The sequence below is a fragment of the Spinacia oleracea genome, chromosome 4 (assembly GCF_020520425.1).
Source record: "Spinacia oleracea cultivar Varoflay chromosome 4, BTI_SOV_V1, whole genome shotgun sequence".
NCBI lineage: Eukaryota > Viridiplantae > Streptophyta > Magnoliopsida > Caryophyllales > Amaranthaceae > Spinacia > Spinacia oleracea.
This window is the reverse complement of record NC_079490.1, coordinates 148,333,009-148,350,647: the sequence shown is the minus strand read 5'-3', so window position 1 is coordinate 148,350,647 and position 17,639 is coordinate 148,333,009. Positions and strand designations below refer to the sequence as shown.

Sequence of the window (17,639 nt, the reverse complement as noted above, 5' to 3'; positions counted from 1 at the left end):
ATTACCTCCGTCCCTTAATACTTGGCCTGTTTCCCTTATCGGGTCGTCCCTTAATACTTGACCTGTTTCTAAAAATGGAAATACTTAACAATATTATATTATTTCTCACTCCCCTCTATTAACCCACCTACCCCCTACTCCATACAAAAAATAATAAAAAATTCAACCCATACTCTACCCATTTACACATTTTCCACTAACTACATTAAAATAATACCCCACTATTTATTAAACTAATAAGTCAATTCAAATCCCTTAAACTCTGTGCCGGTCAAACCGGGTCGAGTATTAAGGGACGGAGGGAGTATATTATTATTTTTCACACTTACCTACTAACCCACCTATAGTCTTACTTCCTACAAAAAAAATCATTTAAAAATTCACACCTCCACTCCCCACTCTTCACACATTTTCCACTAACTATATTAAAAAAATACCCCATAATCAACTAACACCCATTAAATTAATAAGTCAATTCATGTGTCTTAAACTCCGCACCGATCTGTTATTCCAAAGTCCGAGTCCTTATCATTTATAGCTTGGATCTAAAAAATAGTTGTTTAATATATTGATATCAAGAAGAAATTTCCCAGCAAATGGAACTCTTACTCCCTCCCCTTCAACTCACCTAATTCCCCGTCAACAGCGCCATTTTGATCGAGGGGAAAACTAGGTCGTTACTAGTCTCTCATAATCAAACAAAAAACCTAAACTAATCACTAAAAACAAGTAAAGCAATAAGTAAGGGTCAAAATCCAAAAGGACTAATTAAGATGCACTAGATTATGCTAATCGAACAATAAGCTAGGTCAAAAAGGGGTCGGGAAAGGCACTAATCGACTAAAACTAATCTAACTAAACTAACTACCAAAGGAAAAACAAGGTTAAGGAATGGGGTCGAACACCAACAACTGTGAAACAAGTATATGAGCAATAATTAAGAAAGATGATTCACAAACAAAGCATGAATGAGGCGTTGGTTAGAGATAGATCCCCAAATGACTCATGCCTTGGATCAATTCTTAGAATAGTCAAATGCGAACTCCGATCCCGTCCTACACACAATTACCATTAGGTCAAGATTAGGCACAACTCAAACAATAGTCAACTTAGGTCACGATCCCTCGACATTCCTAAAGTCAACTACCCCAAAATCAAAGTCATACACAAGTAGGAAATTTGCATACAACAAAGTTTGAGTATGCTCAAACAAACAATAATTTAATCATGCAATATCTCTAAATTCAAACTCAATTACCCAAATCAACCATTGTAAGGTTTTCACCCAAACCCTAACCAATACACTACTCAATCAACATAAAAATACAAAATTTATAGAAATTAACAACTATTAACATGAAACTAAGCAATAACAAAAAGTAATTTAAACATGGATAATAAAACTAAACATGAACAATTAAACCAATTAAAACAATAAATAAAACAATAAATAAAGAAATAAATGAGGAGAAAGTAAGAAATTTCTCATTGATTTATGGTGGAAATCTTCAACAATTTGTCACCCTTGATTAACAAAACCCCTAATTTCATTGATAATTTCTCACTTTCCTCCCTCTAAAAACCTAAGTTAAAACCCTAAAAAAGAGAGAACTAAACTAAATTTGTACATTCCCCTAAAAATGGTCTCTAAAATGATTATTTATACTCTAAGTCTAAAAAGAAAATAAAAGAAGGAAAAAATAAAAATGAAAAAAAAAATCTGAAAAGAAAAAGAAGAATTAAGAGAAGAAAATAAAAGGAAAAAGAATATATATATATATATATATATATATATATATATATATATATATATATATATATATATTTGCACTCAAATGAGAAGGGAGCTTATAATGAGAATAATGAGAAGCGATCTCAGGCTTTCGAATCAGATCAATCCAACGTACCACGATTCACCCGACCAAATGAAACAATTAAGGGTAAATTGGTCCTTTTACCGCGCTGAATGACCTCCTCTCTCAACATCTATTTTCAGAATTCTTTCTCTCTCTTCTTTCAATTTTCTCTCTCTTCCTGCGATCTCTCTCTCGATCTCTCTCGCGATTTTCGCCATTTATTTCTCTACTCTCATTGTTTGAAGATCCAATCCTTCATTGTTCTAGAAAATTGGTGGTTTTGTAAGTTCATTTTACTCGTTTTTATCTTGTTTTGTTGTTAATTTTGATTGACTTTTACGAATTAGGTTTTCGTTTTTTTAGATCGACCTTTTCGTTATTTTTTTGTTTGATTTGTTTGATCTTTTTCTTGAATTATGTCTTTACTAGTTTCAATTTTGCTTGAATTAGTTTCGTTAGGTCATTATTTGATTTTTGCTCATTAATTTGGTCTTTACTAGTTTCAATTTTTCTTGAATTAGTTTCGTTAGGTCATTATTTGATTTTTGCTCATTAATTTGGTCTGAAAAATGTGCTCATTTGTGAAACTGTGCACATTTCATATTTTCCTGAAAATTTTGCTCATTTGTTTGGTCTGGAAAACTTGCTCATTATTTTGTCTGGAAGTTTGTTGATATGTTATAGTTTTAATTTGCTCATTTTTTCTAAATGAGTAAATATTATACTTTCTATCCAAAATATTTGCTCATTTGTTTCTAATGGGCATATATTAACTATCAGATCTCAATTTTTGCTCATTGTTTCAAAATGAGCAAATTTTAGTGATTGAATCTTAAACATTTTCTCATTGTTTGTAAATGAGCAAAATTCACTGCTCCGGCAACTCTTCGCCGACGGAGCAAATAATTGATCAAATTGAGCAATTACTATTTAAAATTAGCCATTTATATTTAATTTTGCTCATTTTTCTGGTTTTGGAAAATGTGTTCATTTATGAAAATGACCATTTTTCATATTGTTCCGAAAATCATGCTCGTTTATTTTGTTTTATAATTTGCTCATTTAATTTGTCTGGAAAAGTGCTCATTCTTGTAAATCTTGCTCATTTTATTAATGTTTGAATTGAAACATTTGCTCATTGTTTGTAAATGAGTAAAAATTATAGTTTCGGGTTTTAGAAATTTGCTCATTTATTAAAAATGAGCAAATAAATAACTACTCATTTGCTTCCATTTTGCTCATTTCTGAATCAACAACTATGCCTACTCTGAAATTCCATTTTATTGACTTTTTTTGATATTTTTTTTAACAGTATACATGTAAATGACTGACATTACTTCAACACTGAAGTTGCCTAAAGATGAAAATGCCACTGCTTCAAAAGCTGCTAAACCGAGGTACTAAACTTTTCATTCTCTGCATTTTGAGACAATGAGCAACATAACTTATACGAGAAACTTTCTTCTTCTATTAAAATTTGCTCATTTGACCAAATGAGCAAAATTATATTTTCCAGGCAGTTACTGCTTGTTGCAAAATTTGCTCATTTGTCCAAATGAGCAAAATTACATATTCCAGGCAGTTACTGCTTCTGCCAAAGTTTGCTCATTTGACCAAATGAGCAAAATTTAATATTCCAGGTAGTTATATTGTGACAATGAGCACATGTTATTTATTTCACCGCATTAAGAAATTGATCACTTGATTAGTCTGTTAATAAAATCAACAATCAGGTTAGCACCAAAGTTATATTGTGTAGCAAATATGTAACTGATATGATGAATTTTTTTACGGTAGGCTATCTTTTGGTTTTCTTCGTTGTGAGCAATGCTTTTTGCAGCATGTTTTTGTTCTTTCTAATCTCAGTGCATTATTATCCCTTGGAGAATGCCTCATAGTTTATTCATTTTAACTATTTCATTATGATACACTACCAACTGGAGGTTGGGAGCTCCAGAGCTTTCACTGTCCCGGCATTGAGGTGTGGGGTGCTTAGCTCCCACCTTTTTGTTTTGTGTATATCTTTCTTATTGATAATTGATTATGAATGTGTTTTTTTTTTTAATTTTAATGTAGCTTGCGAAAAGTATCCTTCAAACATATTGCAAGCAAACCTACAATACCTACAAAGAAAGATCTACCCAAGTTGTTGACAAGGATGTCCCCGAATAGTATTGCTCAACTGAACAAGACGATTTCTGCTTCTCAACGAAGTGCAATCGAGAATGTAGGCTTTGGGGACCTCTTATCTTTGAAAATCTCCAAACTGCCACCACATCTAGGTTTGTTTCTTGTGGAGAGTTGTGATGCTAATACTTGTTGTTTAAGAATTCATGGAAATGAATTCTTCATCACTGACAAGGATGTGCACGAGGTGTTGGGGCTTCCTCTAGGGGTTGAAGAGATCAACTTGGATAATGATTGTAAGGACGTAAAACTCTTGGATTGTTGGAATAAACAATTCAAGAAGTTCATGAAGGAGAAAGCAGCGATAAAAGCAAAAAAAGTTAAGGTAGTTAAAGGTGAAACTGTGAAGGTGAAGGAGACTTTCACTCAACTGATTCCTGTTGGGGTTCTTACTGATCATTTGAAGTCAAGTAAATCATCTTCGGATATGTGGTTGAGGAATTACGTCGTTCTTGTTACTTCGACTCTTATTCATGGAGGGCAGAACCAATTTGTTAACTGCTGGATTTTGCGTTATTTGAAGGAAATGAGTCAAATCAAAAATCTGAATTGGTGTAATTTTGTGCTTCAATGCTTGGTTAACAGTAAGATGTACTGGGAAGAGGTAGAGGGAAGATGGTTTGCTGGATCTTTGGTATTTCTTATGGTAATTACTGATTTTTTTTTTTTGTATATAAATTTCATTCACATTCTCTTATTTATCATCTAATCTTTTTTTTTTGTAGCACTTCTATGTGGATAAAGTTGCCTTAGAGGAAGTGCGTATTGAAAGATCACTGCCTATAATAAAAGGATGGAATTGTAATATGCTATCCACACGAGAAAAACTTGAGATCGAATTGGGTAGGATTGCATTCCACGGGATGAATGATGCAGTAGATAAGGGTGAAACATTTGGAACTCGAAAGGTATTCAATTCAATACTTTTTAACTACTTTTCCTTTTTTTTTTTAATTATTTTGAGTTTGAATAGTATTAACTTTTTATCACTTTTTTTAGCAACAAGAAGAGGTTATTGAAAATGAGAATCCCGAACAAAATGTACCGACTGAACAAGAAGTTCCTGAAGATCAATCAAAGGTTAATTTTTGTATATTTGTATTTCATATTGTTTAAGCACTTTATACCACTATATTAACACGGATTGTGTTTTTTTTTTCTTGAAGGAAAACGCTTCTGCTTGTCCTGAAGAGAATGAAGCCCCTCAAATTGTAGAAAATGTCAACCCTCCTGTTGAGAAGAACAAGTTTCAGTTGAAACAAGTAAGTAACATTTGTTAAAATGAGCATTCTGAAACTTGCTCATTTGTTCAAATGAGCAAAATGTAACTTGCTCATTTTGACAAATGAGCAAAATTTGAATTGTTCAATTGTCCAAATGAGAAAAATATAACTTGCTCATTTGTCCAAATGAGCAAAATGTAAGTTGTTCATTTGTCCAAATGAGCAAAATGTAACTTGCTCATTTTAACAAATGACCAAAATTTGAATTGCTCATTTGTCCAAATGAGCAAAATATAACTTGCTCATTTGCACAAATGAGCAAAATTTGAATGTAATTTACTCATTTATGCATCCCTGATTAAAATTCGTATTAATCCTCTAGGGACTCGTGTACCCAATTTCCCACTCCCTCGATTTATGCTGATCTCATGTATACGTGCTTATTGATTTCTCAATCGTTCAAACGAGCAATGAAAAAATACAGAGGTTTGAGTCAAAAATAAGAAATCAACAATCCTCAAACTTCCTCAATTCTATCACATTGATTTCACCACCATCATAGGATTTGAGTTGAATTCACTAAGCCTGTTTTAGTTCCTCAATCAGAATATTCTCATTTAAAGTTCGAGTTTAAAGTTTTGCTTATTGTGTCATGTTTGTAGGATTGTATTTTGGAGTTGGCTGTTGCTGCTAATGAACTTGCAATGGCAATGGAGAAGTTTCAGCTAAAGGCGCAACAGGCATATTCTGATTTCCTAGATGATCAAAGAATTCAGTCCTTGAGAGATTCAGCTTCAGTTGTGTGGGACAACTGTTCTTCTACAAACAACGTCAACCAAACAGAGAATGTTGTTACTCCCAATCCAAATATAACAAAGAATCAATCTGAGGTATGATTACGACTTTGTATAATTTTTATCGATCACCTTAATTACTTTTGCTGTTGCAAATGGTTTTGATCACTTGAAGACATATTTTTACTAAACCAGGAAAATGAACGTTCAATATATAGTCTTCCCAGTTAATAGCTTTGGGATCAAAGTAGAATATATCTGTTTCCAACCCTCTTTCTTTCGCTGCCATCCTTAACTTGTCGGTGATATGTCTTTGTGAATATTAGAAATGAGCTAGTAATTTTTAATTGAGTTATTACATTTTTTTGTGTGGAATTTGGGATTGATTAAATTGAGGATTTTTGGTAGAGTTTCTGGGTGGTCTGGGAGGAGAGAGGGGAAGGAGGAGGAAGAAGAAGATATTAGAAAAATTACTCATATTTCATGTAAATGAAAAAAAAAAATTACTCATTTTGTTCAAATGAGCAAAAACAAAATTAAAATGAGCAAAAAAAATTTGCTTATTGGTTCAAATGACAAAAAAAAAATCAAAATGAGCAAAAAAATCTGCTTATTTATTCAAATGAGCAAAACAATCTGCTCATTTGTTCAAATGAGCAAAAACATCTGCTCATTTGTTCAAATGAGCAACAAAAAAACATCAAATGAGCAAATTTCAGAAAATGGGCAATAAAAGACCCATGCTTTTCATTCTCTCTCCTCCATCTTTCACTTCTCTCTAATGGCTACTTTCTCTCTGCTCCATGTCTCAATTTAATTTCCACACTTATTGTAGAAGAAAATCAACAAGAACGCACAATTTAAAATCGGACTCAAGATTAATAACGTTCTTGGTTGTTAAACTAAGGAAAGTAGCCTATTGTTAAGTATCTTACTTCAACTTCTGGAGAAATTAAGATGGGAAAGCTAAGGTAGGAGAGAGAAAGGATGGGAAGAAAAAGAAATGGAAAAAGAAATTAGTTTTTTCATCTTCATCTTGGCTGAATCTTAGAGAGACTTACAATCCCTTGAAGAATAAATAGGGTCTGTAAATTTCTATCCGACGCATCACCTTGATGAAATGAGCAAAGATAATGAGTGATTCATAGAGCCTGCTCAGATTTCTGATTCTTTTTTGTGTGCAGATTCCTCGTGAAGAGCCTGCTGAAATTCCTCGTGAAGAGTCTGTTCTAAGATTCAGCCAAGATGAAGATGATGAGTTTTGGAGGAATTCGATTGTGATTAAAGCTTGGGATGATATTGTTGAAAAAGGGATACGAAACAAAAAGCAAGATGTGCAGAGGAGCTGGTACCCCCGTCCTTTAGCCTTGGTCTTGACTCACCGATTACTGAAACTGTTTCTGAAATTGCTGCTGATGTTTTACAAAAAATTTTGAAGGATAACGAGCTTGAGGTGGATGATACTCTGCCAGGGATAGACACTGTTATTAAATTCCATGAAAATGCAATGTTTGAAGAAGCGGTGTTTTTAGAGAAAGAAGTGGCTGAAAGAGAACTGAGGTTGGATAGAAGGAGGAATCAGAAAAAGAGGGATTCACCAACAAAAGGAAAAGGAACCTGTGAAGTAAACAAAAGGCAGAAGGTGGAGAATAGGGAAGTTACTCTGTCGAAGTCTTTGTGCTCACCATATAAGGATCGAATGGTGAACATAAAAAGTGCGCTAACACCTGCACAAAAAGCCATTGTGGATTATGTGATAAACCCTCAGGAACCTGCTGAGTATGTTTCTTATCATTTTTTTTTTAAAGTCTTTTTAACTTACATTCTGATTTATTACTTACTTGATTTTTTTTTTTTCAGTGAAAAACTTTTTCTGTGGAAAGTTGGTGAACGTGATGAATTTTCTTTGACAAGGCTTCATTTTCAGTCATTCAAACAAGGCAATGGAATGTTCTCTCCCATAATTGACGCTTGGTCGTTGATTCTAAATTCCAAAGAACAATACAAATCTGATTCCTCACCAGCTCGTTTCTTTTTCAGTTGTCTACCAGCAGTAAGTTTTTATTTCTTGTTAAAAATTCTTCAATTATTTTGGTTGCATTTAAGTTTCTCATTTAGGGCATTGGCTATATCATCTCCTGAATTATCAGAATGATTAGTCCCCCTCCCCTGTCTTAAGGCCAAGGGATGGACATTCAGTTATTTGAACAAAACATTGGCACATTGCTACAAATATCCTAAACGAATTAGTTTCTGCCTCTCTGGTGAGAAACTGTTTGAGTATGCTACTCCTGTAGTCTCCCAACCCCCTATTTGACTCGGAGTTTTCATTTTAACTCAAGTACTAGTGTCGGGATCTTGGCAGTCCGACCTGGATGACACTTCAGTGCTTTAATTTGTACCATAAAATCATAGAAATTGTTCACTAAGTAGCCATGTCAGTTAGTGCTTGTGCCAGAAAGTTACTTCTTTTATTTAAATTTGCTCATTTGACCAAATGAGCAAAATTAAAATTTCTAGGCGGCTAGTGCTTGTTGCAAAATTTGCTCATTTGACCAAATGAGCAAATTTTCATATTCCAGGCAGTTACTGCTTGTGGCAAAATTTGCTCATTTGTCCAAATGAGCAAAATTACATATTCCAGGTAGTTACTTCTTGTGCCAAAGTTTGCTCATTTGACCAAATGAGAAAAATTTGCTAAGTTTATTGCATCCAAACTGAACAAGGCATATCCAATTTTTGTATTAATTTGCCAGAGAAAGGTGTCTGTTTCCAATTGCTCATTTATGCAAAACATGAGCAAATTGGATAAATCTGATCATTTGCTCAATATTCTTATTGTTTAAACATAAACACATATCGTCTTTTATTTATTTCTTACATCTATTTCTTATCATTTTAGGAAATGATTTTGGAATTTAGCAAGGAATCTGTTAAACTTAGGAATGCAAAGTTTTTAGAAGCAGCAGACAAAGAATTGAAGAGAAGTCGGTTTGAAATCAAGGATATTGCGTTGTATTTCTTCCCTGTTTGTCGGGCTGCCCATTATTTTCTTGTCTGCTTCAACACTCTCCTAAATTCAATGGATTTGATTGATTGGGTTGAAGGTTTTCCAAGTTATTGTAACTTTATGAAGAACCTGGTATACAATTATAATCTCTTACATTTATTTATCTTAGCTATTGATATTTACTAATACACGTGTTATATTTTATACAGAGGTATGCATTTGCCCACGTGATGGGAAATCAGCGCTCGGTACAAGGTAACTTGTTGAAGAAAGATATCATGAATATGACTTCTTGTTTGCTGCCTTTTGATTGGAAATCCACTGATGCTGCGCACGAATACTGTGGAATTTCTCTTATGCGGCACATGGAGGCCTATATGGGAGTGAAAAAGTGGGATTGTGGTTTGAAGAAAAACGATGTAAGTATTTTAATATTGATAGTATTTTTAGTAGAAAATTGTTGCTTTCTACTGTTTTCTTCCAGTGATGTATTTCTTGTTCAAAATTATTCTTAAATCAATCTCTACTCTTCTACTGTAAGGGCTGCACCATAATTTTACCAACCATAATCATCAACTCCAATTTTAGATATTGTTTAAATTTCCTCCAAATAATCTGCAGTTTTTGGATCAGAATTCTGGAATTTTTTTATAAAGTAATTCCTTTTGTTTCAAGTACTCAAGTTCATCGCAACATGGAAGGGTGTTTGCTGTTTACTGGGTCAACGCCACTAAATTTTGATTAACGGATGTTTTTTTTTGCAGCTATTGACAATGGACAGACTTGCTTCCAAATATTGTGTGGATATAATCAAAAGTGATATCAATGAAGCATCAGTCATCATAGACAAGAAAATCAAAGGCAAAACCAGAGTTAGCTAAAGACGATCTCATATTCCTCTAATTTCTGCAAAGCAGGGGTTTATTGGTTTTCTGTATTCTTCTAACTTCGTGGATATGTGTTTTACACCTAATGAATTTAATACATGTTATCTAGTAGTCTTGGATATTTTGGAGCTGTGCTAGTAATTCTTTTGCTACGTTAATTCATACCTTGTTTAAGTGTTGAGCACAATGAATTTTGTACTTGTTGGTTCAAATTTTAATGTAGTAATCTTGGATATTTGGTGTTTGATTTCAAAGTTCGGTTGTTTTTCAGTAATATTAGATATTTGGTGTTTGATTGCTCATTTGTTTCTAAATGAGTAAATTTTAAATTTCAAACTTAAATACTTGCTAATTGTATGTAAATGAGCAAAATTTGAAGTTCAAAGTTAAACATTCGGTCATTGTTTGTAAATGAGCAATTTTTAAAGTTCGGAATTCAAATATTTGCTCATTATTACTAAATGAGCAAATATTAAAGTTTCGTATTTTAAAGTTTCGTTCATTGTTACTAAATGAGCAAATAGGAGTCTAAACATTTGCTCATTATTTATAAATGAGCAAATATCAAAGTTCGAATTGATATTTGGTGTTTGATAGCTCATTTGGTTTTATATGAGCAATTTTTTAATTTCGGAATTTAAACATTTGCTCATTATTACTAAATGAGCAATTTTTAAAGTTCAGAATTTAAACATTTGCTCATTATCACTACATGAGCAAATATTAAAGTTTCGGAGTCTAAACATTTGCTCATTATTTATAAATGAGCAAATATCAAAGTTCAAATTTAAAATTTTTGCTCATTGTTTATAAATGAGCAAATATTAAAGTATCAATTCTAAAATATTTGCGCATTGTTTTTAAATGAGCAAAAATATTTAAAACTTTTGCTCATTGTATTTAAATGAGCAAATATTAAAGTTCGAATTTTAAATTTTTGCTCATTGTTACTAAATGAGCAAATATTAAAGTTCGGAATTTAAACATTTGCTCATTATTACTAAATGAGAAATTTTTAAACTTTGGAATTTAAACATTTGCTCATTAATACTACATGAGAAAATATTAAAGTTTCGGAGTCTAAACATTTGCTCATTAATACTACATGAGCAAATATTAAAGTTTCGGAGTTTTAATTTTAAACGTTTGCTCATTTGTCTCTAATTGAGCAAATTTTAAATTTCGAACTTCGATATTTGCTCATTGATTGTAAATGATCAACATTTGAAGTTCGGTTTTTTCTTTTGCTCATTGTTCCTAAATGAGCAAATATTACAGTTGCGAAGTGTAAACATTTGCTCATTATTTATAAATGTGAAAATATCAAAGTTCGAATTGATATTTGGTGTTTGATAGCTCATTTGGTTTTATATGAGCAATTTTTTAATTTCGGAATTTAAACATTTGCTCATTATTACTAAATGAGCAATTTTTAAAAGTTCAGAATTTAAATATTTGCTCATTATTACTACATGAGCAAATATTAAAGTTTCGGAGTCTAAACATTTGCTCATTATTTATAAATGAGCAAATATCAAAGTTCAAATTTAAAATTTTTGCTCATTGTTTATAAATGAGCAAATATTAAAGTATCAATTCTAAAATATTTTCTCATTGTATTTAAATGAGCAAAAATATTAAAGTATCAATTCTAAAATATTAAATTTTGAAGTTCAATTTAATATTTGCTCATTGTATTTAAATGAACAAAAATTATAGATTAGATTCTAAATATTTTCTCATTATTCTAAATGAGCAAATATTTAAGTTTCGAATCCAAATATTTGCTCATTTGTTTATAAATGAGCAAATTTTAAAATTCCTTCTGTTTTGCACTCCTCTACTGAACAATACAGTTCAGATCATCAATGCAGTTCACAAGAAATAAATAGAGCACTGAACTTTATTCAACACATTACACAAAACAGTGCAAGATGTAACACAAGAAATAAACACAGCAAATTTTTTGGAGTCCAAATATTTTCTCATTTGTTTCCAATGCCAATTGTATTCCACAATAATTAGTTGTTACACTTAAATAGGTTCCAAAATGTACAAAATTGTACTCAAAAAGAATAACTAAGCAGGAAATGTTGCTTTTGCTCATTCTTCCCAAAGCTTCCCTTGCTAAGCATTCAACAGCTTCTTGACGATCATCTACGTGCCTAAATATGTCCACTACTTCTAGATTCCTAGTTACCTGAGAGAGCCAAAGAGAATGTTTCTAGTAAATAATGTTTGGTTTATTTCGTAATCGAATTAAAACATCCAGTATGATATAGAATATGTAATGTGAGTAGACACATTTCTCCAAGTTTGCAGCCTTGCAGTAACAAGTGCATCCAAAGACCTTGTAAAATCCCAACAAAACAACAACAGAGCAGAACTGTTTTGTTTTCAGTTCTGTTATGTACAACAAAACTGAAAACAAAACAATTGCACCCAACAACATACAACAACAGTCCATATATTGGTGAATATATTTCAGTAAATGTGATTCATATGCTTGCGATGATATCCACCAATTATGTGATTTTGCTTGCGATATGGATCGCTTAGCTAAATTTTAATAACAGCCAAGAAAATGATCAGACTCTCAGGTTTCACAATGTCAAAAGACTCAAAACCATAAGGCGGGATACAGGAAGATTTCAAAAATGTGAATGCAGGACGTAACTGATCTGGAAAGAGCATTACAGCAACTCAGCAAGTTAATCTTAAGCTAGAATTTATGTAAACACCATACATCAAAACTTAACTGGTGAAAAGGTGCCAAAAACACAGATTGACATAAAGTAAATAAGTTGAATTTAATTTGGCAGTTACCTTGCTTAGGTTGTAGTTTTGTTCGGGCAGTTACGACTGTCGTGATAATCATATGCCCCACAAGCTTTACATTTTCTTTTGGGTTTCTGACTTTGCTCAATTGCTGCCTCCTTTTCTCCTACTATTCTATGTCTCTTGCCTTTATTCTTTGATGGTATTGGATTTTGGATATTGAGGTTAGAAGACGCACTAGGACCAACAAAAAGCTCCATCTCTTGAGTTTTTGTCATTGGCACACACTTCCCTTTTTCTACCAAATTCTTACTAAAATCTCTAAGATTATCGAGAAATTGTTGCAAATTTTCCTTATTTCCCTCTGCAAGGCCTACATAGTTAAAAATCTCTGACCAGACTTCCCCTAACATTTTAGTTGTTGTGTTCATCTTCCTACATTCTTCAAGGAAGTTACCATGCATATCAAAAATTGGCCTTTTGGTTGCCTCTTTTGTCCATCGATCAAGAATGTAGTACTCTGGAATCTTTGTAACTTGTCTTGCATTTAAAACACATATTGCATGTTTACATAAAATCCCCAATCTCTCAAACAATTGCAAGAACATGATGTCACGAGATTTCCAGAATTAAATGTTACCTCACTTGTTTTCTGTCGAGAATGGTCCATGACTTGTGCGATTTCAATATTTTCTTCCATTCTAATAGAACTAATCCCACATCTGAAACAAGCCTTGTACACCTCATCCTGGAACATGTAGAACATTTTTCTGGTATACACCTCAACTGCATGTTTCTCCAAAGGCAATGGAGTTATAAATTGAGGAACAGAGTGAATGGATTCCGTATTTAGCTTATCTTGCTTGTGCCTTTGTGCATCCATTGCACTTTCAAAACGCATGTAGAATTCTACAAGTGTCACATGCGGATTGGTGAAATTGTTGAAAAAACTATTCTCACTTTCTGATCTAGAGGTAGTTCTTAAAATGCCTCCTAACCTGCATTCAATAGCTTAACATATGAAATTTATGACATTTAAAACAAAAAAAGTAATCAAAAAGTTTTCTGCTCATTTGCACAAATGAGTAATATTTTTGCTCATTTAGACAAATGAGTAAATTTTCTACACAAGTAACTATTATGGTTTGGACAGTTTTCTGCTCATTTGCAAAAATGAGTACCTTTTTTTCTCATTTAGCCAAATGAGTAAATTTATTTTGCTCATTTGTCTAAATGAGTAAATTTATTTTACTCATTTAGACAAATGAGCAAAATAAATTTTGCTCATTTGCAGAAATTAAAGTTTCTGATTTTAAATGAGTAAATTTATTTTGCTCATTTGTCTAAATGAGTAAATTTATTTTACTCATTTAGACAAATGAGTAATGAATTTTGCTCATTTGCAGAAATTAAAGTTTCTGATTTTGAATGAGTAAATTTATTTTGCTCATTTATCTAAATGAGTAAATTTATTTTACTCATTTAGAGAAATGAGTAAATGAATTTTGCTCATTTGCAGAAATTAAAGTTTCTGATTTTAAAGGCAACAACTGATCTGGAAAGAGCATTCTCAGCAAGTTAATCTTAAGCTAGACTTCAAGTAAACACCATACATCACAACTTAACTGGTGAAAGGTGCCAAAAACACAGATTGACAGAAAGTAAATAAGCAGAAATGATATCAAATTTTTGATGAGATTAAATTAGATTAACAAAATAACAAAATTTGACATCAAAGCATATTAATAAAAAGAGAAAATGCTGCCTAACCTGAGATCTCTAAAGTAGCACGGTATCCAATGTTCTCTTAGTGAAAACATATGTTGGAACCAACCATTCTCCACAAGGTTATATTGAACCATAAGCGAGTTCCAAGTAGCTTCAAATTCCTCGGATTCTTGTTCCATGTCCCACACACACTCATTTAACAACTTAAGAAAATCTTCATCTTGTTTGAGCTCGGGGCCTACTTTTTCATGAACTTTTTTTTTATTATATGCCACAAACAAAGTCGGTGGCGAGTGTTAACAAACACCTTATTTAGGGCAACTTTCATTGCCGGGTCTTGATCGGTTATCAAATATCTAGGATCACAATTTCCCATAGCATTAAGGAAAGTCCTAAAAAGCCATTCAAATGATTGAGCATCTTCTTTAGAAAGTAAACCAACCCCAAATGTTATGCAAGACTTGTGATGGTCTACTCCGGTGAAAGGAGCTAAAACCATTGAGTATGTGTTGGAGTCATAGGTGCAATCAAAGGATATCATCTCTCCAAACAATGAATAATTTTTACGGCTAGTTGCATCCGCCCAAAACAGATGGGAAACATGATCATGTTCATCTAGGGCATAATCAAAGTAGAACCCATTGAAAACATCTCTTTTTCGTATAAAATTCTCAATTAACATCTTAGCATCATCACCCTTGATGTGCTCCTTCAAATCTCTATGAAAGTTCATAAAGTCTTTCATTGTGGCCCCAACATTGTCGTAACTACCTACATTTTCCTTAAATAGCCGAAAAGATTTCGTTGGTCCAATGTTCATTCTTGTATTATTATTCACAAAATTCTCGTGAACCATCGTCATTTTTCTTGAACTTCTCAAATATGGCATGGATGTAGGAGAGGCTAGGCAATGGTTATGAGGCTCAAAAAATTTGGTAACTTTGTATTCTCCATCTTCATTGTTAAGATTACAAATGATTCTAGCCTTGCAACCAACTCGCTTTGAGTTTCTTTTACGGCGTCGCTTCCCTTTCTCATCATAATTACCTTCGGATTCTAAGATACCTTCTCTACTACAAAGATAATACTTTTGAATGATACCTTTGCTATTCTTGTATACTGTAGCTGAACAAACGTCAAAACCACATATTACAGCATACTCCTTATAAAGATCGATAGCCTTTTCTAAAGTTTTGAATACCATTCCTTCACGTGGTTTCTTATCTTCAACACAATATGGAATCCATTCCCTAGTTCCATCTTGAGTCAGATATGTTTCTGCTCTAGGACTTCGAATATATTCGATTGGTGTAGGTTGTTCTGTAGGCACTGTAGAGACTGGTGTAGGCGCCGTAGGTACTGTTCTGTGCTCCATAGGTTCTGTTGTAGACTCCATAGGGATTGTCGTAGGCACTGTAGATACTCTTGTAGGATTTGCAGGCCCCTCCTTTGCAGGCTCTGTAGGCTTTGTTGTAGGAACTGCAGTAGGAACTGAAATAGGCAATGCACAAACCAAAAATAATTACATATATTAAATGAAAGCAGTAACAATCAGATTCAAGCAAAACAAAATTAATTTGCTCATTTGACCAAATGAGCAAAATTAATTTCCTCATTTGACCAAATGAGCAAAATTAATTTCCTCATTTGACCAAATGAGCAAAATTAAAATGAGCAAAATTAAAAATAAAATTAAAATGACCAAATGAGAAAAATTAAAATTTGCTCATTTGACCAAATGAGCAAATTTACATATTTCAGGCTTTTACTGCTTGTGGAAAAGTTTGCTCATTTGACTAAATGAACAAAATTTAATATTCCAGGCAGTTACTGCTTGTGCTAAAATTTGCTCATTTGACCAAATGAGCAAAATAATTTCTTCCACACATTTACTGATTTTGTCCATATTTGCTAATTTGAACAAATGAGCAAATAATTTCCAAAAAATCAGTTTTGCTTCCGTAATTTTGCTCATTCTCAAAAATTAGCATAAATGAGCAAAATTGATTCACACCCTAAATAGTTGTAACAACTTTGCTCATTTGCTCAATTGGGGGTTCACACCCTAAACAGTTGCAACAATTTTGCTCATTTGCTCAATTGGTTCACACCCTAAATAGTTGCAACAATTTTGCGCATTTGCTCAATTGGTTCACACCATAAACAGTTGAAACAATTTTGCTCATTTGCTCAATTGGTTCACACCCTAAATAGTTGAAACAATTTTGCTCATTTGCTCAATTGATTATCAGTTGCACTCTCTTTTTTGTTTCTTCAAAAACCAAACAGCAGGGACTTTAAACCCCTCCTAAAACTCAACATGAATAATTAAAAATTTATGCAATTTACATACCTAATTCTCGCAATTTTCATTCAAAATTACTAATCAACTCTATTCACTATAAATTAATTATTGTTTCATTTATTTTAATATTTTCGCAATTAAAAACAGGGGTTTACTCTCCCTTTCGATTTCTCATGAACAACCAAAGACACAATCAAAATTTATGCAAACTTCATTCAAAATTAACGCAATTTTCAATCAAAAATATCAATCAATTCATGTTCACAATCAATTTGTAATTTGTTCAATAATTTCGAAAGTTTAGTTTTAAAATTAAAGCTAATTAATTTCAACTAAAAATTAAAAAAGTACCTTCCATTATGGACGAATTTGAATAGCTTAGCAAGAAGGATGATAAAAACGAGTTGGAAGAATTAATTCTTGGTTTCAGCCATGGACGAATTGCTCATGATTTCTTTAATTCTTGTTTCTTGGATTTCCTAGATTTCCGCCATTGAAGGATTTTAGAAAGAAGAAAGAGAATGTCGGGGTTTGGGGGGAAATTATGTGGCGTTGTTTTCTTTGTTTGGGGGTTTTTGTCGCGTTGTTTTCACGCGCGAGATCAACGGCTCACGATTTCGCGAGATTGACGACTACGATGGCTTCCTATTCTTCCTATTTTAATGTCCTTCTCATTGGAGGGGGACCCTATATATATATATATATATATATATATAAAAGAATAAAGGAGGAAAACCCCCTTTTCAAAACCAAATATGTCAGACCCCTTTCATTCTTCTTCGTGTTTTCTTTCGCTGCGGCGCTTGGCTGCCTTCCTTTCATCATCTCGCGCATCATCATCAGTCATCATCGCCAATCGATCATCACCGTT

General features: G+C 32.8%; 1 protein-coding gene across 1 annotated transcript; it reads right to left on the bottom strand.

Annotated features, from left to right (window-relative positions):
• Window positions 1-14,701: 14,701 nt before the first annotated feature.
• LOC110776026 (protein FAR1-RELATED SEQUENCE 5-like) lies at window positions 14,702-17,126 on the bottom strand. Its single transcript, XM_021980604.2, has 2 exons — window positions 17,120-17,126; window positions 14,702-15,954 (listed from the first exon to the last, which is right to left on the bottom strand). Exons 1-2 carry the CDS (start codon window positions 17,124-17,126, stop codon window positions 14,702-14,704), a joined length of 1,260 nt encoding a protein of 419 aa, XP_021836296.2.
• Window positions 17,127-17,639: the final 513 nt, after the last annotated feature.